General features: G+C 42.2%; 1 protein-coding gene across 10 annotated transcripts in view; it reads right to left on the minus strand.

The window, feature by feature from the left end:
• CACNA1C (calcium voltage-gated channel subunit alpha1 C) overlaps nucleotides 1-27,849 on the minus strand; it is a 430,938-nt gene that overhangs the window by 61,824 nt on the left and 341,265 nt on the right. For 9 of the 10 annotated variants that reach the window (XM_018080309.1, XM_018080308.1, XM_018080306.1 and 6 more), the window contains exons 20-29: nucleotides 27,127-27,256; nucleotides 23,283-23,342; nucleotides 19,715-19,821; nucleotides 18,153-18,240; nucleotides 16,915-17,022; nucleotides 16,170-16,222; nucleotides 15,916-16,062; nucleotides 14,828-15,029; nucleotides 14,203-14,361; nucleotides 11,222-11,332 (exon numbers count right to left, since the gene is read on the minus strand). In XM_018080309.1, coding sequence (XP_017935798.1) covers nucleotides 11,222-11,332; nucleotides 14,203-14,361; nucleotides 14,828-15,029; nucleotides 15,916-16,062; nucleotides 16,170-16,222; nucleotides 16,915-17,022; nucleotides 18,153-18,240; nucleotides 19,715-19,821; nucleotides 23,283-23,342; nucleotides 27,127-27,256 — 1,165 coding nt within the window. Of the gene's footprint in view, nucleotides 1-11,221; nucleotides 11,333-14,202; nucleotides 14,362-14,827; nucleotides 15,030-15,915; nucleotides 16,063-16,169; nucleotides 16,223-16,914; nucleotides 17,023-18,152; nucleotides 18,241-19,714; nucleotides 19,822-23,282; nucleotides 23,343-23,478; nucleotides 23,539-27,126; nucleotides 27,257-27,849 lie in introns of all 10 variants that reach the window. The other variant, XM_018080313.1, reaches the window with a different exon arrangement.

The raw sequence follows: 27,849 nt of genomic DNA on the forward strand, positions 1-27,849 counted from the left end.
CTTGCCTGGCCTTGATCACTTCCAGAGCTGGAGCATCCATAACTTCTCTGGGCAACCTGTGCTAGTGCCTCACCACCCCCATTATAAAGAATTTCTTCCCAATACCTCATCTAACCCCACTCTCTCTCACTCTAAAGCCATTCCCCCTTGTCCTGATACTACACAAACTTGTAAAAAGACCCTCTCCAGCCTCCTTGTAGGCTCCCTTAAGTTCTGGAAGTGGTAGCACTTGGTGGCACAGTTATCTTACATCTCTCTGTACTTCATTTACTGTGAAGTGGCTGGTAGTACACAAGCTCTCAGCCATGGGGAAGGCTTGAAGTGAGACATTATGGTCCCAGGTCCTCCAAAGGCTGGGAAAGAAGCACGGCAAAGACAATATGGAAGCATTTATTATGAAAGCATCTATTAGACATAGCAAAGACTGTGCTTCAAGGCAACATGCTGAGAAGGCCTGAGGAAATCATAACAGTAAAACATCCTGAAGCTGGATGATTCAACCAGTTGATCCTGATGTAATTTTTTGGCCTGGATTGGTTTTAGTTGCATCTGAAGGAAGGGTGAGTAATGCCTCAGAACAATAATGCCTAAGGCCTCTGATATAAATGCATGAAAATGGAGGCAGAATAACAGGAAGCTCTCTTATAAATTTTGCTGTCTACTTATAAGATAAGATAAGCATTCTTGACCTTCCTACAGGCGTATTGTGGCACAGCAATACCCTACGAGGGATTGGGCCCTCTTCTTCATGAACAGTAAGCACATTGCTATCATTTAACAATTACTGCCCTTCAGTCAGAAACCAGACTTGTTCCCAGCAAAGAGAAACAAAATCAGCACCAGTTTTACCGGAAAGACTGAAGTGAATGTGATGGCTTGCTGTGTCTGAACTGATCGCTTATCGCAGAATGCATTCCATGAGAATTTTGCTGTCAAATTCCATTTTGAAGAAGCTGCAAATGCTTTCAATTTCCAAAGACTTTGGAAGGTCTAGAAAAAGCATGTTTTGATGAGAGCCAACAAATAACTCTTGAAGGCAACAAACCAAAACAGCAATGTGAAACAGTCCTGTGAAAAGAGCAAAAGGATGGGCTTGGCTGCTTAAGATACTCTGTCTTCTAAATTTGGACTGACACCCCAGCCCAGGGAAGAATGATTCAAAAGAAGTAAAACTCAACCTATCAGAAAAGAAGTGAGACATTTTCAGAGTGAAGAGTCACTTAATGTTGCGGCAAGATGAGATAGTGGCAAGTAATGGGTGAAGAAACATTCTGAATATGGGGCAGGACTTGGAATATCTTCCCTGTGTCCGTATGCAGCATGGGAAAAGGCTGTGGACTGCTCTGACATGGTTTGCTGCATGTATAGTGCATACTGACTGGCAGAAAGACAGAATGTTGAAGAAACAGGGCAGTAGGTACGAGCAATAGGTTTTTGCATATTTTCTTTTTTTTTTTTTTGTAAGTTATCTCCATTTTCATAAAAGGCTGAATTTTATATGGATTGGAGTAGTTAATAAAATGATGCTAATTATTATTTTATTTCACCCATCAATCATAACTTTCCAAATGAGGATGGTTACTCTCATTTTACTCTTGGGGAAGCAGAAATGTAGAAAACTCACGTCTCCAAGGTCTACAAAAAACTGAAGTCTCCAAACCATGATAGAGAAATCAACTCTCTCAGACTTCAGTCAGGTGATCATTTGTCATAGAAATGTCACTTTCTAACATGATGAATGGCTCTTAACAGGCGCTGTCTCACAGTCTGTATTCTGGTATCGTTCCTCTCTGAAGATTCACATCTGTGAGAACTTTTTGACCCTTCAAAACAACCTCACACAAAGTGATAGAGGGTTGGGATTTTTTGTCTGAGAGTGAGAGCAAGTCACTTTTCCCTGGAACTGTTCCCTTTACATGCTGTTGCTGACACTGCTGATGCTGTTGCGAATGAGACCCCGGTTCACCATCCCACTGGGCTTTCAAGACTGTGCGAATAATTTTCTGTATTAAATAATTAAGTGCAATAGCTAATACAGCGCTTCCCACACCGTTGCATTGTGCAGTCATGTAATTATTTTGGATCATTTATAATGACATTAAAACCCCCAAGTGCCAGACTGAAAATTCATCTGTCATAATGTTGCAGCAATATGCAAATTCTCTGGGTACATGTGCTGTGAAGGAAAAGGTCCTCTATCATTGAAGCTCTTATACAGCTCCTCTAACAGCCTTTTCTGTCTACTGAATTCTCCATTGATCCTCCAGAAACCCTGGCTGATCAGGGTTAGATATTTCACACATTCTCTATAGTAATTAGAGGATCTCTTTGTGTGCAGAGAATTGCTGGCCTTGTCCTCCAAGAAAGAGAAGATCCTACATTTAAACCACAAAGGTAACATGGGAAGCAGCAGATCAAACAGCCTTTCTGTCCCTCACCAGCTGTTTCTGTTTCCACATGAAATGACAAGATTTTTTTCATGAAGAAGGAAGTTTGCTCTGCATACTCATTTCATTCTTGGCCTCTTTCTGGGGGCACCGATAAAGAAACCAAACGAGATCCACTCTGCTCATGCCTTTCTGCCAGATACATTTTCCACAACAAAATGGGAGAGAGACTAGTATACTTCTTACAGGATGCCAACCAGGCATGTCAGGATGTTGACAAGGAAGACTTTGATGCTTCCTGACCCAGATTCACGTAGATGTATGAGCTAGGATTTACAGTGGAAGTTTCATTTCTCATCATCCGCCTTGTTTCTTGTGTTACATTCACCTACCAAGTGTTTTTCACACTGTATGACTTGCTTAGGTGGAGTCACGCCTATGCCATCTCAGAATATAAGCATATGCACAATAGAAAAACTTTAGTCTGGCACTACTTTCTTCTCCTTTAAAGTGTTTGGAATGACCAGATTTCCCCTCCCACGCACGCTCAGGAGCTGGTGAGGAGCTCAGTGAAATCTAGAAGCCATCAAAGAGGATTCCCAGTGCTTTCACATGATAGAGAAGGCAGTTATCTGCTTGGTAACTCCTCATTTGTGGCAACCATTGCTAAATCAACCCCATGCCTGGGCATTTTATTGCAAATTTTATTTTTCTGTATTAACTGAAAGATTTGTTGTTAGAGGCTCTACTTGATGGGCCAACACTGAAACACCAGGATTTGGTTCCTCTTCCTTTAAATATCACTGCCTTGCAACCTGTTGGCAGCACAGATTCCTGAGTAGTTTCTATTTAACGCCTGGAATAACAAAACCAGCTGCTTTGACCCTTGGCTAGTGGGGTGTCCTTCCATGTTCTGTGAGAAAGCCTCAAAGCTGAGCTGCTGTGAGACTGCTGTGGCACAGACTGTGTTACAAGAGGCTCAGTTGCTTTCTTAGCCTCTGTTTTCCTTCCTTTTCCCAGGCACATGGGCAGATAGAAATTCTGTCAGGCAAGCAGCATCCAGGAGCAAGTCTACCTGATGACTGTGGCAACCCATCTGTGCCAAACCCACTGGTGGGTCATCCTGGATGACCTGGTCATCCTTGTCCAAAATAATTATTCCAAGCATTTCTTCACACCAAAGTCACCTAAACATGCTGCTCTGACACACAGTAGTTCTAGTATATAATTTTTCAGAAAGGGTTTGAAAAGAGACTCATTCTTCCTCCCAGACCTGTGGACATGAGAGAGAATATGGTCAAGTCTCCACATGATATGTATGCGATGCAAAATGCATGAAACTCCTCACAGACAGGTAATCATAGTAAAGAGAAAGCAGAGGAGTGACTAATGAAGGGTTAAGACTTTTTTTCCCCCTTTTCTCAATTTATTTCCAAAACCCTTGAGGCTGATTCAGCAATTTCTTGAGCCTTAGACTGACTGCACACATGCAATGCAGTGTCTGGTTGGGCTCTACAAAGATCTCAGGGATTTCTGGTCCTATGGCTGCAGCTGGGCTTCTTGGAGCAGCTGAGATTAATTCCAACTGGGATACTGGTTGTATGGAAGATCCGGAGAAACACAGAAGATATTCAGACTTCATCCAGAACAAAATTTGAGGTGAGAAAGGAAAGCCTTTCTCTGGGGTAACATGCTGATGCATTTTGTAAGGTAGCTGAGATTAACCCACAGAAGTAGAGAAATGTATTGTGCTTAACTTTTATTGCAAATTATTCTGATGAGACAGTACACAGGGAGGCTTTGTGGCTGAGGTACTAATGTGTTTGAACATGGAGACCTGGGATGTCTGCCAGGGAACTTCTATAAAATGTAGAAGCACAAGAAGATGTTCATTAGCTTAAAAGCTATGGATTTTAATTCCGTTTTTAATTTTCTAAAAATCCTTTCTCATGTTTACTTTCAGCCTTGTTTCTGTTTTTCTTATCCTTGCATCACTTTTTGTTGAATCATTTCGTCCTCCATTTTATTAATACTTTCTTCTTTCAAGGTCTTCCATTTGGTTTTTTTCTTTCTGCCTTTAAGGATATTCTGTCCATTCCCACTCTCCATTATCTTTGTATGGTTTTTCCTCCTCCACAGGTTCGGTTTTATTCTGTTTTCCTCCTATAGCTGTTCCTTCCTGTCTAGTTCTCTCACTTTCTTCAGTTCACACACTCTCTTACCTGACCCATTACTACTTCTCTCCATGCTCACTATTTCTTACCCAAGTCAAGCAGAGCTCAATCTTCTTCATTGTTGAATGATGTATATTATTGCCCATCCACAGGTGTTGAAATACATCAGTTTTCTCACTGCTTCTTTTGCCTTTTAAAAGACTTTTTCCACCCCAAGCCAGTGGGGTGGTTGGAGATGGTCCTTCCTATTGCAACTGGGTAGATGACTCAGTCATCAAATACTGCACATTTAGATGCAGCCCCTCCAAACCAAAAAAGGTAATACTAAAGCTGAGGAGAGGAAACAATTAGGTGACCACCAGACTAAAGAACCTGCCAAAACCAGCAAAGAAAATCTGCAAAGGAAGAGCCATTTGACAACCATCACATTTGTCCACACAGCATTGTGTGGCCAAACTCCATGAGGGGGAGGCAGATGGGCTCACAAATACATTTACACAACTTAAACTATTAATTTAAACCACCATACTTCAGCCCAGAGCATGTGATTTTTAACTAAATGTGATTCCTATGTCTGTTGGATGCAGCCAAAGTGTTTTTTGGCACTGAGCAAAAGACCACTCAATTGTAACCAGCTTTCCTGACATTTATTATCACTGCAGAATGTCTTTACTTTGCTTTCTCTGCATAAACTGGAGGAATAAAACACTGAGATGAGCGATGCCAGAGCAGCATCCTAAGCTATACTGGTGTTTCTAAAGGTACTAGAATGAAGAAATACAAAAAATATTAGATTTCCAAAATTAACCGACATTGTTTCTGTGGTGCAAGGGGATAGCATGGATTTAAATTTCAGTTTGTGAAAATCCTGAAGCCTCTATCCCAACCAAGTAATAACAGATTATGGTTTTGGTGAGAAGGAAGAATGCAAGTGGTATGAAGCAGTCAGTGTGACTTGAGGAGAGACTGCTCAAAGATCTGTTTATAGGCATAAATGTACAAAAAATGTAGTGGTAAAAAGAGAACAAAAACAGATGAGTCATTTTGCAGGTTTGAGAAGAGATATCTGTACATCAAATGCATGATAAATGCTGACTGAGAGGAGCTTAAAGAGGAATAAAGAAGGGCAAATACAGCAGGGGAGAAAGAAACACCGAGGACACATAGATCCATCAGTAAGTGAAGACTAAGAAATAACCATGGGTGGCACTTATGGCTTCCACTGCTCAGAGGGTCACAGCTCTTCCTTGGATCACATGGGATTATATGCCTTGGGCTGAATGCGAAACCTGTTTTAAACAGTGCACTAAGTCTGAACTCTGCTACACAAAAATGACATTTAAGAATGGCAAGAATTCACAGTAAAGTAGCAGTGATAAATGAGGGAGCGAGCTAACTATCTGAGGCAGGACAGATGGCGTTGTTACAGGCTGCTTTACAAGTAACATCCATAAACACCCAGGGAAGAAAGGTGCTGACAGTGTCTGCTAAATGGAATAGACTTGTGATCTGTAGTCTTTCTGATAGTCATAATTCCATGGAGGAAATCCCCAAGATTCCCTTTCCACACACAGACACAGATTTGACAAAATATATGAACATGTGGTTTACTTTATGCATGGCAGTGGTTCCACAGACGTGTCTTCCCTGGTTTGAGATGACAGTAGAAAATTTATAGCTCTCGGATTAGTGGTCCTGCCCTAGCTAATAAGGGGACAGATGAAATGTTTCCTGAAAGAAAAAGTATACGTGGTTCATCAGTAAAACAGTCCATTCCAGGGAGCTGGAAAGATCTGAAACTCCTAGAGGAATATCCATCCTCACATTAGCATGTACACTGACAGATGGCGTAGCTTCATATGAATAGGAATTTTAAGTTGCTGTCTTTGACTTGAAAAGATAAACCCCAGGCAGGTTTTGTAGAGCAGCTGGCCCTTCATGGACTGGTGCTTGTGGGGATTTCTTCTTTAAGAAGCCAGGACAGTGGTAGCTGTGAGCACCCCAGGCAGCACAGCACCTCATTCCCTTTAGTAGTTTTCTCGGGAAAAAGCACGAAGCAGCAGCAGCAGATTTCTCCATGCAGGAACTGGAAAATAGCTCACCAGACTGGCTGGAGAATATATAAAATTAGAAAAACAAAGCAGCAAAAGGCCTTGGCTCAACAGCGTTACTTTTAGCTTGTCTGTCTCTTTGAAGTAACTAGTCTTGAATCACTTTATGAGCGTGAGCCAAGACAAACACTGAGGTCCATTTGGGAGTTTTGCTTCAGAGTAGCATATTAATACTCTGTAAGGAGATGCAGGGCATGTAGTGGATGTTTTCTTTATCAACAGCCCTAATCATCCCAAATGCTCACCCTCCTGACAACACCACATCAGACATGGATGAGCTGTCTTACACAGCGCTTAATCCCGCAAAAAAAATGGGGCAACTGATCCTCATCACCAGAAAAAGTGTCACACAGAAACACAGGGGCTTTCAAGAAGCTGTCCTGGCATGCACTATCTATACCACAGCAGCAGCTGCTCCAGCACCCCTCTTCTCCATAGCCTCCCTGGAGACTAAGCAAACCAAAACACTGCTCACAGAGCATGGCCATTGAAAAGGACAACTTCAAAAGGGACTTGCTGACTAGAGCAACAGTTCTCAGCAGTAACAGTATGTTTAGTTAGGAAAGCCCTTGTCTTTCTACCCCTTCACATATTTTCTGTAAGTGTTAAGAGACAAGCCCTGACTTGGACTTGGCTCCTTATTCCTACAGCTGGCCTTTCAATAAGTAAAGCCTTGCTCTTACCACAAGAACTAGTTGCAGGCCTGGATTATCCACACAGGCATGTATGTGATCCTGCTTATTATCAGTGCAACTGATTGTGTTTGCTTTTTTTTTCACCTTTACTATCAAGAGTGGAAAATAAGGACACCTCTCCTCACAGAAACAAGTGAAGAAATAAAAAATACAGCCAAAAAATCCATTCAGTCAGAGACAGCATGCCATCTTTTCCATTGCTATGCATGTAACACTGGAGTGCATTGTATTTAGTGGAATTTGGCAGTGGTAGGTTAACAGTTGGACTTGATGATCTTGAAGGTCATTTCCAACCCAAATAAATCCATGAGTCTACAATAGCGAAGGCCACACCATGGACTGCAGCAGGAACTCTGCATATTAGGCTTCCCCCAGAGCTGTTCTGCATGGGCACATCCCTGTGGTGACTGTGGTTAAGAAGGTAGCGTGATAGCAGAGCTGAGTACCTCAGGGATCTGTCCTAGTTCCCTTTCCAGTTCTCCCTGGTAAAGGTATGAATAAACAGCAGCTTGTTCCACCTTGTGCCAATGGAGAAAACCTTATCCTCTGTTGACGCTGCAGACCATTTGTTCCAAGGTGCCTTTAAGAAGTGACTGTGCAATGGAGAGCTCTGTGGCAGCTGCTTCAGAGCCACAACTCAGATCCTGCTTTGCTTGCTGGGTTTGAAGGTTAGCTGCAGTACCCACTGCGGGGATAAGCACCAAAAAAAATGCAGAAAACAGACTGAATGTTGCCAGCTTCAATTCTCTGCTCAGTTCTGTTCTGCCACATTCTCCTGAGGCTTGTCACTAGAACACAACACCTTCAGCTAACCAAGTTTCTTGCTTTCTTGCTGTCAGTCATAAATCTCACAGCTCTTTTATTTTAGGGTACTCTTCAGATAGAAAAGAGTGATGTTTGGGCACATATTCAAAATGAGACAAAGCAGCTTAAACAAAGGCTGGTTTGTGTTTTACTGCTCAGGAAATGACAGACAAATCTGTCTTCAGCAGAGATCTGATGAGCATTTAATCTTGCCATTTCTCATCTGGGAAACACTAATATCACTCAGCATCTCACTTCTTTGTTGAGGGGACTTGGTTGGTTAGAGGGGAGAGGATGATGGCTGTGCTTTACATATGTTCACCCAGGTGACAATGAAAATCCTTTTGGACTTTTCCAGCTGCTGTTCCTAGGCACAGCCTCCATCTGCAAATGTAGTTTGTTTTTTGTACCTTGAGTGATAGGAGAACACAAGGTCTGGCCAAGCAGAAAATTGAGGTAGCTACTTTCTACATGCTGGGAGACTCCTACTTCAGAACACATTCTAGGCAACTCCAGCTTCAATCCCAGCGTGCAACCTGAAGAAAAGCAGATTGTGTGCACCAATGTTGGTGCACATCAGTCCAAGTGGTCATCTGGGAGAGGGGGTTGCCTTCTTTGGAGAGCAGGTTGAGCCAATATGGAGCAGGGAATGAAGGCTGCAGGTCAAATCCTTGTACTGAACAGACAATGGCAAGTTGAACAAGGAATTTGGAGCTTCCAAACCTGAGTCACTGAATTAGTACTCAACATAATCCAGTGTGAATATACTGCTGGAGGCAAGCCTTTTGGCTGCACTAGTTGCTTTCACAAGTTCATTCCTATTTTTCTTTCCTGGAAATCCTTTGGTTGCATTTTAAAAATTTTGGTGATTTTCCTTAAGGTATTTAATTAAAATAGTGGTATAAGAGCTAGCACTACCTTTGGCAGACAGGCCAGACCAGGACTTGAAACATTTGTTTCTTTCTGCTGGCTGTTCACTCCCTTCAGGATGGGAGGGACTCAACCAGGGGTTGGTTTCTGGGTCATAGCCGAGAAGACTTCATGAAGCCTCTGCTATTCTGGCCACAAGGAAAGCTTCTATATTCTCACTTCTACTGTATTGCAGTAGGCTGAGGATTTAGTTTGGAAAGTACAGAATAATGGAAAATTGGGCTGAGAGGGACCTTGTCAGATGTTCTATTCCATTTGCATCTCTCAAGGCAGATCATACATTCCTAAACTGCTTTGAATGAAAGGTTCCTCCCTAACTTCATTTTAAAACCTCAAATTATGGAGATTCCACAATCTCTTTAGGAAATCTCTTACACAGTTTTGCCATCCAGAGGATGCTTGTTTACCCTCAGTTGATTTTTTTAATACTTTGCTGTGCAGCAAAACTTGAAAAGGAGATTGAACACAGGAAGGTGAGACACAAGTTGAAAGACCTCCAATATCATCAATGACAACTCCTTAGTGTTAGAGGCAATCATGTCAGGTAAAGCCTTCCTTATATATGCACAAAGCTCAATGTTTGACCTGTTTAAACTTATCCCCTAAACGTTTAAACCCAAGTTCTCCTGAGAATCTCATCTTTCTGAAAGTTAAGAATCTCCTCTAAAGTAGAACCATGAAATCAGAAGAACATTACAGAGCCTGTGAGATACACTTCTGGGTATACGGTGTGCAGATAAAGTTTTCATTAAGTGCCAGAGAATTCCTTGCTAATAGACATGGTGAAACCTCAAGAGTGAAAGGTAGAACTCTCCTGAAAATTACAATCCCTGCTGAAACAGATAATGATCCTTCTGAAAATTCCCAAGACAGTGTTTGAGATCTCACAAAGCAAAATCAGTCTTCAATAGGACTGCACAAGATGCTCCTAACTTTCAACAGAACTACATCTGAGACAGGATAGTGGTATTGGGCTCAGGTAAAAAAAAATAAAATTTTGACTGTTCCAAGAAGAAGTCTCAGAAAGTGTGAAAGAAAGACAAAGAGGTTGGGTGGAAGTAAAGCCAACATGAAGCTAAAAAGAAAAAATAAGACCAAATTCAATAGTAATGGAGAGTAAAGTTTCTGAGCTGAGGATGAGGAAGATGTGAGATTAGATCTAGGAGGAGTTAACTTCAGCGATCCCCTAAATGTTTAACACGAAGGACAAGCACAACTGCCAGACATAAATGTTCTCATCTTTACCAATGTCATAAATGATGTTTCAGGCACCATTTACTACCCACACAATGTATCAAGGTATCCCTCAAGAAACCGCTCCATGTGTCAAAGAATCATTGAACATATGAAATGGCTCAAGGGAGCTGTACTTAGGTATCTGGATTCGCCTCTTTGTGACACACCACTGAGTTTAAACCCCCAAAAAGAAAGTGTTGTGTAATTATATGAGGTCAGCATCTTTGTCCTTGTCCTGCAGCAACTGTGAGAACCTAGTTGGAAGAGCCTGTAGGTTATAATCATACCCCATGGTGCAGCTATACTAGCATAATATCATGGCCCAATGCACAGGACAATACTTTCAGATAGGACCTGCTGGGGTACTGAATATTATCAATGAAGTCTTGAATTCAAAACTAAAGCAATGCAAACCATCATTGAGATGTAGCCCTCCCAGAAGAAACATTTTTTTCCAAAGCTCAAAACTCAAAATGAGTCATGCTTGATTAACTTCACTTGGGTCAGAAGACTAATCATGAGATGCTATTTATAAATTATTTAAGGAAAGTCAGAGAGAGAGCATTAGAATAACATTCAGAACGGAAAACATATTTTAGCCTTAACACAGCATCACTACTATAACTTAATGAAAACAGAGAACTAGGAACCTTCTCTATCAGCAGGTGTTGTCTTTTTTTAATTTTTTTTTTTTACGTGTGTCTACTCTCCAGTGAAAAAATTATTAAATATAAGTGAGACTCCAATCCAGAGAGCAACTGTCCAGCTCAGTTATCGGTGGGGTAACAGATCAGAAAGTTTCACCTCCTCCTTCTCCTCAGAGCTGCCCCGCACACATGCACACACACACAGAGGCCAGGAAAACCTACGCCCATGGCACCTACCTTGGGTTTGAAGGCGATTAATTTCAGGACCATCTCAACGGTGAAGAGGCCAGTGAAGAGCATGTTGAGGATGTTCATGGCTTCCTTGAACATGCAGCTCTGACCGTAGTGCTGAAAAATAGCATCCCAGCAGCAGGGTGAGGATCAGACATACCAGCTGGGTAGGAACACACAGGACCCCTCCTGATCTCCCTTCCTGCCAAAGTTCTCTAAAGAAGACCCCAGCACATCAAATATTTTCAACTAAGAATCCCCATCTCCCTCATATATTAGCATTTCCATGCCTTTAGCCATTTTTGCCACCTGGCTCTGGATCTCCTCCTTTTAAAAAAGATCTTTTTGAGTGGTGGCTACCAAAATCACACTTATCATTCCCATTGAGGGTTCATTATAAATTTGCATACTGGTACAAGACAATCTCGAATTGTGTTGTTATCTCAACCTTCCCTAACATTTAGATCACTTTTTTGTTTGAGATTGCACAGCAAACAGGGGTTTCACTGAGTTGTTCATAATGATACCAAGTCATTCCCCAAGTAATTACACTTAATTCAGGATTCTGCAAAGTACATCAGCAGCTCAAATCATATCTTTCCAATATGCATTATCTTGCATTTGTCAACTCTGAATTAAATTTGCAATCATGCTGCCCATTCACTTAACTTTATTATGATCTTATGAAGTTACTCTCTATCTTCTATTGATTAATTCAAGTAGTGTCTTCTGCAAATGTTGCCACGTCATTCTTCATATCCTTATTTCCAGATCATTATATTTGAGACTGGTTGCACTGCCTTATTCTAAGGTCATCTTCTAGTTCATGTTACAAGACCCCATTTGTAGTTGCTTAACTTTAATAAACTTTAACCAGCTGGGATGGATTTTCATATTCCGTATTGGTTCAAGGTAATTTAGTCAAAGGAGTTTCAGTTAAAACAATTCAACCACAGCTGAAAGCAAGGCCAGGGGAAAATATAATACTGAGGCATTTTCAGAATTTCTTGTATCATTTTTCTTGAAAGACTCTAGTACTTGCAGGACTCTGTTTAGAAACTTGGAATTTTACTGGCATGTATCTTTTGTTTGCTGCCTGTTATGATGTTTGACTCAAATTTGGCCACAGTATAAACCTTTGACAAACTGTACTTCTCTCAAGATGGATATAGAATTCCTAGAATCTCCAGGGATGGTGTCCTGCTTGTGGGCTCACAAACATTTCTCAGCTTCTGGCTCTACCTGCCCTGGGCCTGCACCATTGTCACAGAAACTGAGCATGTTTCACAACTTCAGAGTGAACAGGGCAGGAGAGACTTCAGTTGAGAGCAGAGCACTTTCTTATGCTCTTTTTGCCTCACTCCTTTTTTTGGACCTTAGGCAATTGAACAGAGAAGAACTTTTCAATGGTGGTGGAAAAGAGCCAGACCAGATGAAGAAAAAGTGGGGAAATCTGGTGAGATTGGGCAGGAGACAGTGAGAGGAAAGTGAAAAGTGAAAACTGCCTGTGAATGTAGATTTAGAGTGCTAGTGAGAGGTAGGAAACAGGCTGGTTTTGAGGGGGGACTGGGAGTGAGCAGACTGGGATTGATCCAGTGAAAAACGCAGTCAAAAGGAAAGTTGGTGTAGGAATGCATGGGGGTTGAACTCACAGGAAAGGACAATTAGTGAAGCAAAAAAAAGTGCAGCTGAGAATGAAATGGAAGGGGGAGAGAGAGTGGAAAGATGATTCATGGCAGGGGTAACTCAACTGTGAGCCTGCGAAGGAAGAAGAAGAGAAGGACTGTTTGAAGAGTGGTCATCTAGTCTGTTTGGGCCAAAGACCAAGGAAGAGAGTTCACAGCCTGACTGGGACAGGAGGAAGGAAGGGTTTTAGGGAGGAGAGTGACACACAGACCAGCTCTTAAGCAGAAGGAGTGTAGAAGAGACCAGGTCTCAAGTGGCCAAGCAAACTTAGAGTGAAGAGACAGGCTTAGAAGGTGTAATCTGAGACTAACTGAAAATGAAAGGGATGTGAGGGAGGCCTTGGGCAGACACAGACTGGAAGGAAAAAGTCAGCAAAGTACAGACTTGGGAAATGCACAAAACAGTTTGTGTGTATGAGGGTCCATTTCCTGACTGAAAGAAATGTAAGACTTCTTTTTTATAAGCTGGCTACTTGGTAAAGGGTTTGACTCCTTCCTCTACTGCTGTTCCACCTACATATGCCACTATTTGCTGTTCTTGCAGATCCATCTGCAAATGTTTCTTTGGTGGATTCACATTCAGTGTTCGGAAAACCTTCTCACAGTAAGGAAAATGAAAACAAGCACAGCAGGTAGTAAGGTAGTCTAGCATCAGTTGTGAAGCAAGTTAGGCAAACTTCTATCAAGAAAGGCTTCAGGTGGAGCTGATTCTGCCTATAATTGGTGGGATAGACAATGTGGCCTCTTGAGGTTCTTTCTAGACAGTTTCTATGGTCCTTAACTGAGAATAAAGGAAATACTAAGCCCTTTCTACTCTCTCTCTCCAGTTTACTTGATTATCTTGTTTGCCAAAATATTTGCTCTCTACTTTTTAACATAGAAAAGACTCAAATTTAAAATTCAGATCTCAAGTGAGTGGCAGTTCTGGGCTCATTGCTGCATTTCATAGAGGACAAGTCAGAACTGAGAAGTCACTTATTATTACAGTGGCCACTGAAATGCTCTGTGATGTACCTGTTGGTGGTTTGGGTTTTTTTTCATTTGTTTGTTTTTAAAGAGGTAAAACAGAGTTGTTGAAAGTGTCAGATATTAGCAGCAGGGAGGATGAGAGTTAGATCCCTCATTTTAATGAAACATCATCAGAAGTGAACAGGGTACAATGGCTTTTTTGTCATGTCCTTGTCCCTCTCCCTCAACACATGGTATGAAGGTGAAAGTAAATCCCAGCCTCGGCCATTTTTATATTTTCCCCAACAAAGTCTACTAACTGATCACCTTAAGGTTTTCTGCTTGCTTACTTACTTGCATGGCCAGGCAGATGGTGTTCAGCAGGATCAGAACGAACATCAGGTATTCAAAATAGGTGGAGTTGACCACATACCAAACTTTGTACTGGTACTGGTTTTTAGGGATGTATCTCCGCAGGGGCCGGGCCTTCAGGGCATATTCTACACACTGGCGCTGTGAAAGAGGCAGGGTAAATTTGAAACTGCAAGCCAAAATATGAGGGTGGCCAGCTACCTCCAAATATAATAAAAATACAATAAGTTTCGAGTTTTTTACTGAAATGAAAATGCTTGGTACAAGAACTTCTTTTAGGTCGTAACTGAATGTGCATGTTCTACCTGTCAAAGAGTTCCATATGCAATTACTTTGGCCATCTACTTTGGCCAGACAATGGTGTCGTTCTCATCTAATCTCAATGAAACAAATGGTACAACAAATATTTTAAAGTAGTTGCTGTCCCTTGAGCAAATCTTAAAGAAAGATTTTTTCTACCTGACTCCTGAAAGACGTCAGCAAAGCCAACTTATTGTTTTATTTTGTTGGCGAGCTTCACATGTTCCTGTCTGTATGTATTTATCTATTAAACACTTATCCTCAATGCATATTCTAACTTCAGTGACAGCAAGGTGTTGTAAATTACCTGGTTTTTGTCCAGCTCACAGTTCTTGTACTCTTGTTCTCCTTGTTCCTGAAATGTGACGATGACGAAACCAACGAAGATGTTCATCATGAAGAAAGCAATGATGATGATGTAGATAATAAAGAAGATGGAGATCTCAACCCTGTGATTATAGATGGGTCCCACATCTTCCATGTGGGAATCAATGGACCTATACAGCAACCTGAAAGCAAACAGAGCCAAATGCAGAGAAAATCTGCAACTGCCTTGAGGCCTTATAGGTGATGTCATAAAGTTTAACTTCATGATTTTCTTCTGCCTGTATCAATTCACTCACAGATGTGCAGACTTGCACTGATCTGTGTGCAAACACTTGCAAAAGAGAAGACATGGCTCTTATTAAATTTACACGTTTGAACCTCTTCAGAGGTGAAATGTTTTCATAGCTGAACAATTACAATTTAGAACAAAATCATGCCCTTCAGCTAACACAAGACAGGAGAGTCTGTGTTGAAGGGAACTAAACTTCTTGAGAAAAGAAGATTTCAGGAGTTATTATTTGTTAACACTGCTCTTGTCATCACCTGGTGACACAAGTCAGGGTCAGCCCCCTGATGCACTTGCATGCCCATGTCACGGGTGACTCTGTGGGAGTCCTCAGCTCCCGTGGCACAGATAGCACAGCCTGTAAGACATCCCATGCCTGCCAATACTGCAGACATAGCACTGCTGTGTTTCACATTGCCCTGCTGACTCCATCGGGAAATCTGCAACATTAGTAAGTGCCTGACAGGCATTTTATATCCATTTGTATACATAATAATTGTAACAAATACTGGTATCACTGCCACAACTGGCAATCATCTTTTAGGAGGTAGAGACAGTGCTATGTGCTGTTTACAATCACAGGAACAGAAATTCCTGCAGGCCCTGAGGAATTCACCAAGTACATAATGACTACAATGACTGCTGCTATTATTTCTACATTTAATGCTTTAGACTTATTTTAACACTTAGAATGTGAAAGACTGTGCTGTGCATTTGAATTTTCTCTTTTGAAATGAATGAGGACATTGCTAGTGTTGGACACTGGTCCAAGAAGCACTCACTCTGGCCAGCCCTCAAAGGTTGAGACAGTGAAGAGGGCCATCATGGCAGTCAAGACGTTGTCAAAGTCAAACTTGCTGTTCTCCCAGCTCCGGGGCTGTATCATGGGCTGGCTGACCTCCCCATCCTTGTAGGTGATGTAGTACCCTCTGTGGGTGGAGAGCAGAGAGAGAACAGGGCAGAACTGCACCTCCAGCACAAGGCACTGAGGGTGGTTGGCCAGTGAAGGAGACTAATTGGAAAAGGTCAGACCCACCTGCATTCTGCTTCTGTCTGCTTGGAGCTATCAGTGCAGCTGTACAGCTTGCCCTTGAAAAGGAAGAAAGAGGAATGAAGATTCCTTTCCTGACAGTGCAAGGGTTAGGGCAGATCATGTAGCATCTACATTTACTACTTGGTTAACCAACTGTGAATATGTTTACATGCTCTTTTGTAGGTAGATTTGAGCAAACTGCATTGAGAGTTTCCTGCATCTGGGTAGTTCAGAGCACAGCCTTTCATCTGCTCGCACGGTACTTTTATGTGTATGTCCTGAGGTGAAGGTCACTGAGTGCTGCAGAACACTTGTTGTCAGGAGGGCAGTGAAGGGCAAAGAAATACAAGCAGACATAAAGAAGTGAATGAATAACCTCCCATGATCATCTGGCATGCCTCTTCCTCTGCAAAGTGGGAGGTAGAGAGCCAGTGAGTACCAATCCTTAGAACAGCCCCCTTCGCCTCCCTGGCACCATGTCATGCCACAGGCTGTTTAGGGAAGAAGGTTACTGATGATTTCTTGTGATCACAGATGATGGGCAAGAGTTCTGCATATGCCTGGTTCAGTTTTGGAGAACTGCTGGTAGCAGAAGCCCAGGTAACACTGACAGTACCCCAAATATTTTGCCTTTCACACAGAAGACTTCAATTCTCCTTCCTCAGGCTTCTTCAGGCTATTTTTCTTCCCCCCCACACCTTAATACAGTTCAATGTAATGGATGAATGAATGGGTCCAATGGTTTTACCTTGAACAACTGAACTCCAATGCAGGCAAACATGAACTGCAGCAAAGTGGTGACAATCACAATGTTTCCAATGGTTCGGATGGCGACAAACACACACTGGACCACGTGCTGCAAATGGAAGGTAGGAACAAAAGTAACTTGCAGGATTGTTCTGAACTGTTCTGGCTAAGGGAGAAGCCCAAGACTAAAAATACAAATAAAAACATATTTATTTAACTAATACCCATTAAGTAAAGTCTCAGGAAAGGGGACCAACTTGTTACATTCCTTGCTCTACTCTCAAAAACATGGAGAAAGGGATAGGAAAACCAGAGTTCAGTTCTCTCAGGCTTCCTGCTGCACCAACTTACACAGCTGGGCACCCAACAGTCCACAGGAAGGAGGTTATATAATACAGCAAGGTTATGTTTAGGGTTGTAAGCCCATCTGTAACCTTAGAAAATGACATAATTTAAGCTCAGTGGTGATGAGGGTAACCCAGCTGGAAAGTAGCTCGTCGGAAAAGGACCCGATGATCCTGGTGGATGCAGAGCTGATCACGAGCCCTCACTGCAAAGATGACAAATGGTATCCTGGGCTTCATTAGGCAAAGAACTTTTAGCAAGTTGAAGGAGGTGATTCCTCCCCCTTACTCAGCACTTCTGAGACTACACCTGTTGTACAGGGTCCAGTTCTGGGCTCCTCAGTGCAACAGAGATATTGACACACTGGAGAAAGTCCAGCAAAGGGCCACAAAGATGACTAAGGGGTTGGAACATCTCTCCTGGGAGAAATGGCTGAGAGAGCTGGGACTGTTCAGCTTAGAGAAGGCTCAGGGGAGTCTGGTCAGTGTACACAAACACCTGAAGGGAGGATGCCGAGAAGGCAGAGCCGGGCTCTTTTCAGTGGTGCCCACTGAAAGGACAATGGGCACAAACTGAAACAGGGAAGGTTTATCTGAACATTGAGAAACACTTTTACTGTGAGGGGCACTGAGCATCAGAACAGTTTGCCCAGAGAGGTTGTGGGGCCTCTCTCCTTGGAGATAACTCAAAAGCCATCTAGGCATCGTCCTGGGCAATCTGCTCTCAGTGGCCCTGCTTGAGAAGTGTTTTTGGACAAGACAACCTCCAGAGATCCCTTCCAACCTCAACCATACTGTGATTCTGCTGAAAAACTACTTGAACCATTGCAAAAGTCCTTGTATCTTGAAATAACCCAAATATATAGTTTATAGAATGCACTGGGACTCTTCTAACCTTAAGTCCTTTGGCTCTGTTGATGGCCCTCAGTGGTCTAAGGACTCGCAGAACACGCAGGATCTTCACCACATTAATGGCACTGGACCTGGAAGAAAGTATTGGAAGATTGGAGAGATACACCAAAAGGGGGGGGCAGGGGGTGTTGCTGTGAGGGCAGATCTTTTAAATCCTGCATAGCCTTAGGCTGCTTAGGATATTGAGTCAACTCTTTGCTATGGCACTTCAGGGGTAAGGAAACCAATTTCTGATGTTATCTTGCTTCTTGTTCTGGGCAGACTCAGCAATATGTATTCTCCTCATTTTCACCATCTCTGCTGTATTAATGAAGGGGAAATGGAACATGGGCAGGATGTATTTTTAAGCAGGGTAAAATGACTCTAGATATCTATGATATAGATATTGTGCAAAGATGTAGTCATTACAAGGTATTTTCAGATAAGGCTCAAAGAAGCACTCTATTTAAGTTTTCATAGAAGAGTGAAAAGCCCAAGAGACTCCAGTATTAAAGGTATACTGTCTACTTGGAGTTTGATCCTGCAATGTGTTTGACCTCTGATCCCACAAATCAGTTAAGTGTGTACATAAATTTAAGGATGGGGAAACTCCCACTGAATTTATTAGGATGACTTATGTGCTTAATTTTAAGTACTGAACACAACTATCTACTGCAGCAGAGCTCTCTGCACCTTCCAAGACTAAAATCCCAACTGAGAATCTTCTTGCTGTACGACATCAAGTCCTCCTACTGATTTAGGGAACAGTTTTTATTTTAAAATAGTGAGAGTCTAGTTAGGTCTGCAAGAAAGAAACAGCAGGTCAAAACAAGCACTGTGCCATTCTTAAGACCTTGACTGAAAGCCCAATGGACCTTACAAATTCTTCTGCCTGACTTAGCACTGGAACATAACATATGTGAGCTGCTAACCTATGATGGTAAAAACTGGGAGCTTGTTTCTCATCAGATGTGAAACTAATTAGCAAATTCCCTATCTGACACACTGAGTTCCACATGGTCAAATAAATCTGTAAACTTATTAAGCAAATTAACAGATGAATAAAAGAAAATACAGTGACAGAACAGCCACCACCACTCTGAAGATTATCACAAAACTCTCCAAGCGCTTGATGGTCTTCCACTGACCAAGACTCACAACATCTCTGGAAGCAGCAAAACAGTATCACCCCATTTTCCAAAGAGGTTATGAGAGTTCTAGGAGGGAACAGTAAGTCACTGAACTGTCCTGAACCAATACAGTGAATCAGAGATCTTGGAACAAAGCTAAATGTCATGATTTCCAATACACCAAGTTTTTTGTTTCCATTTGCTCTTTCTGGAAGATCCTCCCCTCCAGGTCACCAGCGTAGCATTTCTCAATTATCACCTCCCCTTTTAAGGATGCATTTTAATGCTCTTGAATCACCTGAGAAAAATAGCTTATGAACACCTCAACAGGCTCATGAGAAAAATCTCACCCAGATAAGACATGAGGCTGAGCTATCCCTCCCAGCCCAACCCTACGACCCCCACAAAAACAGCCAGTTGGAAATGGCTCACTCACTGGATCCCAAAGGAGATGAGAGAAACGCTGACCACCAGCAGGTCTAAGATGTTGAAATAGTTTCTGCAGAAGGAGCCCTTATGGAGGAAAGCCCCGTAGGCAGTCATCTGCAGGAAGGCACACGGAGACACAAACACACTTTGCCATTAGCATCTGTTCAGAAACCAAACCCACCTGGTTGTGCTCAGAGCATATAACTGGGGGGGGAGGGGAGAGGCAGTATTTCTAACATAGCAGACAATTTACCCCCAGGCCCCAAAGGAGAAGTTTAGTCCCCATTGAAAGAAAAGAGAGAGAAGAAGACAGTAAGATAACTATGAAAGACCCAGCCAGAGAAAGTTCAGCAATGAAAATATGCACTTTGAGTGCACTGAGAACATAACATTTAGAATCAGCAAAGCAGCAGAATGACTGTTTTCAAAAACTACTCTTTGCAATCATATGCTTTTCCCTTTGATGACAGAGGACACCTGTGAGTATGATGCTTGTATTATATGAAGGCCTCTTTAGCTAAATCGAATAGAACATATAAAATAAAATGGGCTCTTTTTTGTAATGTTTTTTAGTGCTTAGACAAGCTGCAGTGGACAGTTGATCTCTCTTCCATGAAGGAAAACCAGAATCCCTCAGGGATTTGATGCTTTAGAGCTGAACTAAAGGAGAGATCACTGCTCTCTTTAGTTTGCTCCTTCTGTTCAGCTCAATCCCATATCCCTTTTACTGTCCATCTTCATCCACTTTTATTCTAAATGCTCTAGTATTTTCCCCTGAGTTTTCCTCACAAAGCCCAGGGCAATATTCCTTCAGACAGAGTGGTTTCTTTGTGGAGGTAATCATTATGAACATCACCCAGCAGAGGAAGGGAAAATTTTTACATATTTCACAAGGGACATTCTGCCCCATCCAGGTATGAAGGGATATTGAATACTTGCTGGATTTGAGGAGGATATCACAGCTCCAGAACTGGATTAAGTGACAGTGTAAACAGAAAACTTTAGAGTGAGCTCTGTTACAGAAAGTGTCTAAATGAGTCTGGCACAGTCGAAGAGGGTGAGGGGATGGGGGTATTTGTTCACCTACCTTAGACTCGGTGAGTGATCTAATGTAGCTGCTTTGAAGAAACCCCATCCCCACAACTGCTAATGTCCCTTCATTACCTTAGTTAGGAACACAGGTGTCTAAATCTGGTCCTCTGAATCTCACCTAAATTAGGTGACTAAAGTAACCCGCAGCAGACACCATGAGACTGTTCCTCAGTGATGAGCTCTAGCCAGACTCCCAGCTGAGTAGTGTGAACTAGAAATTCAAACTGGAGTTTTCTGGCTCCCACTAGTAGCTCAGGATGGAATACTGGCTGGTGGTTTCCGGCCATGACTACCTGTGACAACTTTATTCAGAGGAGGGTGGAAGGGCACATGGTATTGCAGATTATTTTTTTCACCAAACATCCATGACATCAGGGAACTGACTATCAGTCAGACAGAACTTAGAAGGGGAGGAAGTATAAACTCTGGTCTTGGCTTAGAATTTATACTTATAAACACATTCAACTGGGGAAGGGAGGAGGGTTCTTGCCATAACAAAGGTGGTAAAGATGCCCTTTACTGGTTAGATTTTGTATGGCAATCTTGAAAGAAAGACACCATTGAAATCAGGAGGGGAAGTTCTGCTGAGTTTAAGTTCTTTATAAACTATGGTTCTCTCAAGCCTGTTGAGAGATTTTGTTATCTCAGAAGAAACTCTCAGAGAGTGTATAATCTATATTTGCCTCCCATTTTTTTACCTGCCTGCAAGTAAAAAAAACTTGACAGTCACCTTGCTAAGATTCACCAGACACCACCATGGCAGCGTGAGGCTTGCAGGTGTCATCAGCAACATGAAGGCAGATGAAGCTTGTTTCTCTACAGCCTTGAACATCCCATGGGCATTTATTCTTTTGTTTCTTACCATTTACACTAACTTTGCTGCTGTGCAAAACATTGTGCCCAATGCAAGGCAGCAGAGAAACATGCACTGAGAAATAAAGCAATTTATGACTTAAACTTATAGGCCTTGTGTTCCTCTCCCACTTGAACTCAGAGAATATCCAGTGGTGTTGTCATAAATCCACTGAAGTTAACAGGATAGTGGGAAGATTCAGGTACTATGAAGTACACTCCCCTGATGGAAACAGAGCAATAGGGCAGAGGGTTGGGTTAGGTTCTGCTTCCACTGAAGTCATTAGGAATGTTACCATTTCCTTCAGCGTGAGCAGAAATTCTGAGTTCAAATAGGTGCCTTGAATTATGGTTTTATTTTTAAATGTTGCTGTTGAGGTATTTTCCTTTTTTTGACAGGCCTTTTTGATCAGCCATGTGATGAGTGCATGTTCAGATTTATTGTGTAAACACAGATGCAAACTGCACGCAGGCATAATATGTACATTTCTTTGGAGGACATTATGGCTTTGGCAATTTGAAGTCATATCAGAAAGCACGTTTCTCTACAAAAATATGCAGGGGCCACCCTGCTTGCCAGCCTTCAGTATAGATACTGTTATTAGGGTCTTGAGCTGCAAAATTTGAGCAACTCTGAGGCACTGCCTGCCAGCACTTAGAACTAGCTTGCTGAGAAAAAAACCCAGCTGCCAAGTGAACGTAGCATTTAGAAAGCCAGAACTTTGCTCAATTACTGTTATTTAAATTATTAGCCTACCAATTTGGGAAAATTAGAGTTAAGAACAAGGCAGCCTATTTTTATTTTCTTCCATTCTCCTGCACATTTCCCTTGGTACAGAGCATGTTCCTGGGAAATGGGAAGCCGGGTTTCAATGCAGCAGTTTGCATTTGCAGCTACTGTCCTTGGTGTTTCAGTGGTTTGTACTCTCAGTTATCTCTCTGCACTTAAAAAGTGAGCTTTTGCACTGTGCTCCCTGTCTCCTACTTGGCTGTGCACCCTGTAACCTTAGAGAAGTCATCAGCCACCTCCTGGCCCAGCCTCATGACTTGTGCAGAACAGAGACCTTCCCTTTATGTGTAGTGTGTGTAAGAGGAGGTGCATGTATTCAGAGTTTCTTGCAGAGCAGACAAATCCTGTTTTGAAAAGACTGGCCAGGGTAAAGAGAGAAATTTATGAGGGGATGGCCTTTGTTTTGGTACTTTTTGACTTTTCCCAACACTGTATCCTTTCACTGAGATTCCTCTACAAAGTATTGTTTTGCTATAGGCCCTAAATTATGAGTTTGAATATCAAAATTTCACAGAAGACCTTTTAAGCAACTACCAAAACGTTAAAACCAAAAGAAAAAACAACCCTTTGTGTAGAGATAATAATGGGGTTAAAAAAAATAATAAAAAAAGAGCAAAAGGAAGAGTGAAAGAGAACAAAATAAAGAGAGAAAGAGAGAGAGAAAGAAAGGAAGAAAGGAAGAAAGGAAGAAAAGAAAGAGAAAAGGAAAAAGAAGGAAAGAAAGAAGAGAAAAGGAAAGAAAGAAGGAAAAAAAGAAAGAGAAAAGGAAAGAAAGAAGGAAAGAAAGAGAAGTAACGAAAGGAGGAAAGAAGAAAACAAGTGTATTGCTCAGATTGGTTACCTTAAGAATAATTTCTAATGTAAAGATACTAGTGAAGACATAGTCTGCATTGCCTAGGATCTGAAAAATAAGCACAATTGGGTTAGTGGTACTGAGCATGACCCAGGAACAAACAGGCGTGTGTGTTAGCAACAGATAGTCGCAGAAAACTAGTAAGCTTGTGAACAAGCAATGGTAGAGAAGATGGGCACTTTACCTTTAGAGCAATTTCAATGGTGAAAATGACAGTAAAAACTATATCAAAATAATAGAGAATCTGTAAAAACAAAAGGGGATAGGAGCGGGGAGGGTAGATCGGTGACTAATCACTTGGATGGGAAATCACAGTTCAAAATCAAATACATATGTTCTTTGCACAAGGGAACGAGGATGACTCTATAGGGAATGGTTTTGTAACGATGTCCTGTTGAATGCAGTGAAGGTCCTGGCACAGAGGACAAGAAGCACATTACACATTACATTAAATCTTTTCTGAGTTACAATCCCACGAACGCTATTGAGGCAAAATAACTTTTGGGTTGCTGTAGGATTTTTTTTTTTTTTTTAAAATCTAATAAACGACATTGAAGGGTTTTCCCAAATAGGCTCCCAAACTGAGAATACAAAGAATGCCTGGCCTCTCAGTGGAAAACATGAGATTTCTTCTTATTAACTTTCATGCAGGCTTGCCCCATGCTCTCTCTCAAAGGAAGAAAAGCAAACTACAAATTCATACTTGAGCTATTTTTTTCTCTATCCTGAATTTCCCTGGATTAGGATGAATCACAAAGACTCTGCCAATTGAACAGAATCCCAGCCACTGCATTGCAACCATAATTTGGTCATGTGCTAAAGGTGCCCAGCTTAGATCTCACATCTTTCCTTTGGCATCCTGGATAACAAGCAGGTTGAAACACTCTTCATTCCCAGAAATCTAGACCTGGTGATGGAGATACCCATGGCACATACAGCAGACCACAAAGAGTGGCCCTAGAGTGTCACAGAAGGCAACAGCAAGTTTGGAAGTGTAAAGGGGCTTTCACAGTAGCAGCATCAGGGACAGAAATGTCTTTCACTGCCAATCAATTGACAACCCACTGCAGCAAATGGGTACTTTCTCATTGACTAATGGGACCAGAATTGAACTGTCTTAGTTTCCAATATATTTTAATATTCCAAGCCACTTTAGTGCTATCTACACTACAGATGCTGAATATCAAAGCTTTGTGTGCTCATGGTTAGTGCTCTTTTACCACAATCGAGTTCTAAATTGGAAGGCCAATATATGGAAGCTGTAGAAAATTTATAATTTGTGAAATGTAAACCTTTACTGCTAACACACTAATAAACATAAAACAGGAAATTGCCCTCTCCCATCCCACAGGTGTTTATTGTAGCTCAGAGCCTGCACACCCTCACTCAGATTTTACAGCATGGTATGAAAGGGCAGTGGGGCAGCTACTGCAAACTACAGGGTTATATCACATTGCACTATTTAAGCATAATCCAAATCTGGATTGATTTGCAGACACTGGATGTCAAATGGGGGGATGTATCACTGCTACTGTGTATTAAAATTCTTTAGGTCACTGTGTATTTTTTAATCCCAAGGCCATCATGGGCTCTACAAATTTTTGCAACTTAGAGAATTAAAACAGGGTCACTTCAAGGGGGATAGATATAAACTGCACCCTATATTAATTTACATTATAACTGGCAATATCCTATTGCATTGCTGCTTTGTAGGTCTTGACATTTGGTCATTATACCAATGGAATAATTTCATAATCAATGGGCCAGATTCATGGGTATTCTCAGGCTGCCTTGCATGACTCCATCAATATAAAGCATCTGTAAACTTGATTAAAGTGGATGATTAAGCTGTACCTGCTGCTGCTTTACATCACCAGAGCACTGCAAAGGAGCTAGAACATAGTGGTGAATCTGGCCCCAAAGCTGCAGCTAGTAAAGATGTCCCTGACAGATGAAATCATGCCCACTGAAAATGATCACTGCTCCACCTATGCAGGCAGTACCATTTATCAGCTGGCATATTCATTATTATTTAAATAGGAATTTACCCTAGAAAATAGTAAAATGAATAAGCACCTTACCAAGGTGCAAACAGGAGAATATTGTGAGCACACAGTCTTAGGACTCGCTTGGGCTTCAAAGGCTGTTTGATCAGACTGGGGGGGCACTTCCAAAAACTTGCTGCTTGAGCCCTGTGTGACACCAGAAGAACACAGCCACCAGCCTGCCCCAGGACAGAAGCAGCGTCCAAGCCTCTTCACTAGCCTTTTCTGGGCTCTCTGTTCCTGTCTCCTTGCTCTGGGATGGTTTGTGCCAACAGCAGCCCTGGTCTGCACAAGTCTCAGAGCGAAAGCAGAGGCAGGTGCCTTGCTTTCAGATTGCTTTCTTTTTTTCCCCTCCCAGTCCTCTGTGTGGGCACAGGGTAGGGCACAATCTTACTGTTCTACTGTTAAATGCAGACCACATTTGCAACCCAAACATCTTGTCAGTGTCCCCTTGTATGATACACTTTAAACATCTGTACCTGCAAAAATTAAACACAGATTTTCATGCAACATCAGTGGCTTCAAATACACGAAACAACTCTTTGCCCCAAACCTTCAGCTCTTTAATCCAGGACAACAAGCTTTAACTCCTTTTCTTTTTTTTTCCTACTCATTTAAATCTCTCTGCTACAGATTCTGTGACAGCTTCTGTGGCATGTCAGAAGCCCATCTGCCAGCTGAGATGCTGCAGCACTAATTCATACTGACATGCAGTTATCCCTGCATGGTGGGCACACTCATCTGTGCACAAGTGGGGTCCTTGGTGGCACAGGTTTGGCTGTATTATTTAGCACCATTTTTCAGGACAAAATGCAAAGCTACTCTGAGATAAGCTGGGGAATAAATTGCCACTAACACCTTCTCTGCATGCACATATGTGTTTAAATGCATGCTCAGGCCAGGATATTTCAGGGAGCATTAAATTAAGGTTTTATTATTAAACCACAAAAAGTCGTCCTACTCTTTAAGCTTAGCAAACTCTTCAAGCCTAGTGAACTCTTCACCAAAATGCCACTGCAGACAGCAGGGATATGAAGTCTCATATATGTCTGCTGGCTCTTCTGATTTCTGCAATGACCCCAGATTGATGGAAACAACCACTGGCAAAGTTAAGGGAGCACTGAACATTTCAAAAAGCTAATAAGAATGGTGAGGAAGGAAGGTGGGAATGTACCTCTGTGGTGAATGCCTTCCTCTTCTCCCCCCAGGCTGGTAAGGAGAGGAGCACAGCATATTTTTTGAGGATTATCTCAACTTTAATAATAGCTTTGCAGCTTGTGTTCAAATAGTCTGATTCTAACCTTGATGACATCAATTTTCCCCAGAGTGACTGCATCAAACTCAAGAATGTTACTCCTGATTTAAACCAGTGTGAATAAAGTAAAAATCAGGGATTTTAGTTCAAAAGACAGCATGTGGCAGCAGAGTAAATGTTCCAAAGGGAATCTGAAAATCCCTCAAATTAGAATTATCTGTATCCCAATCAATGTTTTTACAGCTCATTTATAACGCCTTAATCCCAGGGAACAATAATTTTGCTTCAGCCTCCTCTTCTTCCTTCCCCTACACACGGTTCTGAAATGAACTAGAGGCCAAATTCTGCACTGACTCATGTTCCCTGCAAAGCCCAATGATTTCACACACAGCCTACAAAAGGCACAAATCACAGAAGACAGGCACTCCCAAAGCCTCTGATGCAGTCTTTTCTGCCTTTCCCGGCTTCAACTCATGATCTGCTTATACCACACTTTTAATACCCAGCGAGGGAAGGAGGATGTGAAGCATACTTGGTTCCTAAAGGAGAGGTGTCGGACGGGGTCCTCAGCTGCCAGGGAGATGCTGCTGAGCAAGATGAAAAATAGGATCAGGTTGGTGAAAATGTTATCGTTAACGATTCGATGGCAGTGGACACGAAACCTGCAAGAGAGAGGAGAGGCACAACTTTATCTCTCAAAGAACAGCAAGACTTGGGAAACATTTTCCCCTCAATCCTCTTTTGCCAGCAGGACTGGCCCCAGAGGACTGCTCTGCAGAGCACCTTCCCTCTGCCCCAACAGCAGGGAGAATGATGGCCCCAGGCAGCTGTACCGGGCAGCCTTGGCTCTCCACATCATGCAGGACTCACATTCAGTGTGTTTGAATGGAGAACAGTCACTCTGTCCTGACAGAGCCTTTTGTGATTTCCATGTGGTCTGAAAACTGCCAACCCAAAATTATACCCCTTGCTTTCATTCACAGAACCAGTCCTCATTCATCTGGGAGGAAAGCAGCAGAAACAGGCTCTGGAGTTCCAGTGTCTTTCTGAGCTGGGGCTGGAGCGTCACTTAACAGGAGCTGTGGGGGTCTACCTTGCTAACAGGGTACAGGCCTAGCCAAATGGATATAGGGCAGGCTGGCATTTGCAAATGGCTTCTGAGAGGACACCATGCCATGCAGGCTTGGTGCTCTTAGTGGGAAACTAGCAGGTAAGGAAGGAGCAGTCTCCCATCAAATGGCAACTTGCTTATTGG

This window comes from Manacus vitellinus, unplaced genomic scaffold (genome assembly GCF_001715985.3).
Source record: "Manacus vitellinus isolate BGI_N305 unplaced genomic scaffold, ASM171598v3 scaffold_5_pilon, whole genome shotgun sequence".
In the NCBI taxonomy this organism is placed as follows: Eukaryota; Metazoa; Chordata; class Aves; order Passeriformes; family Pipridae; genus Manacus; species Manacus vitellinus.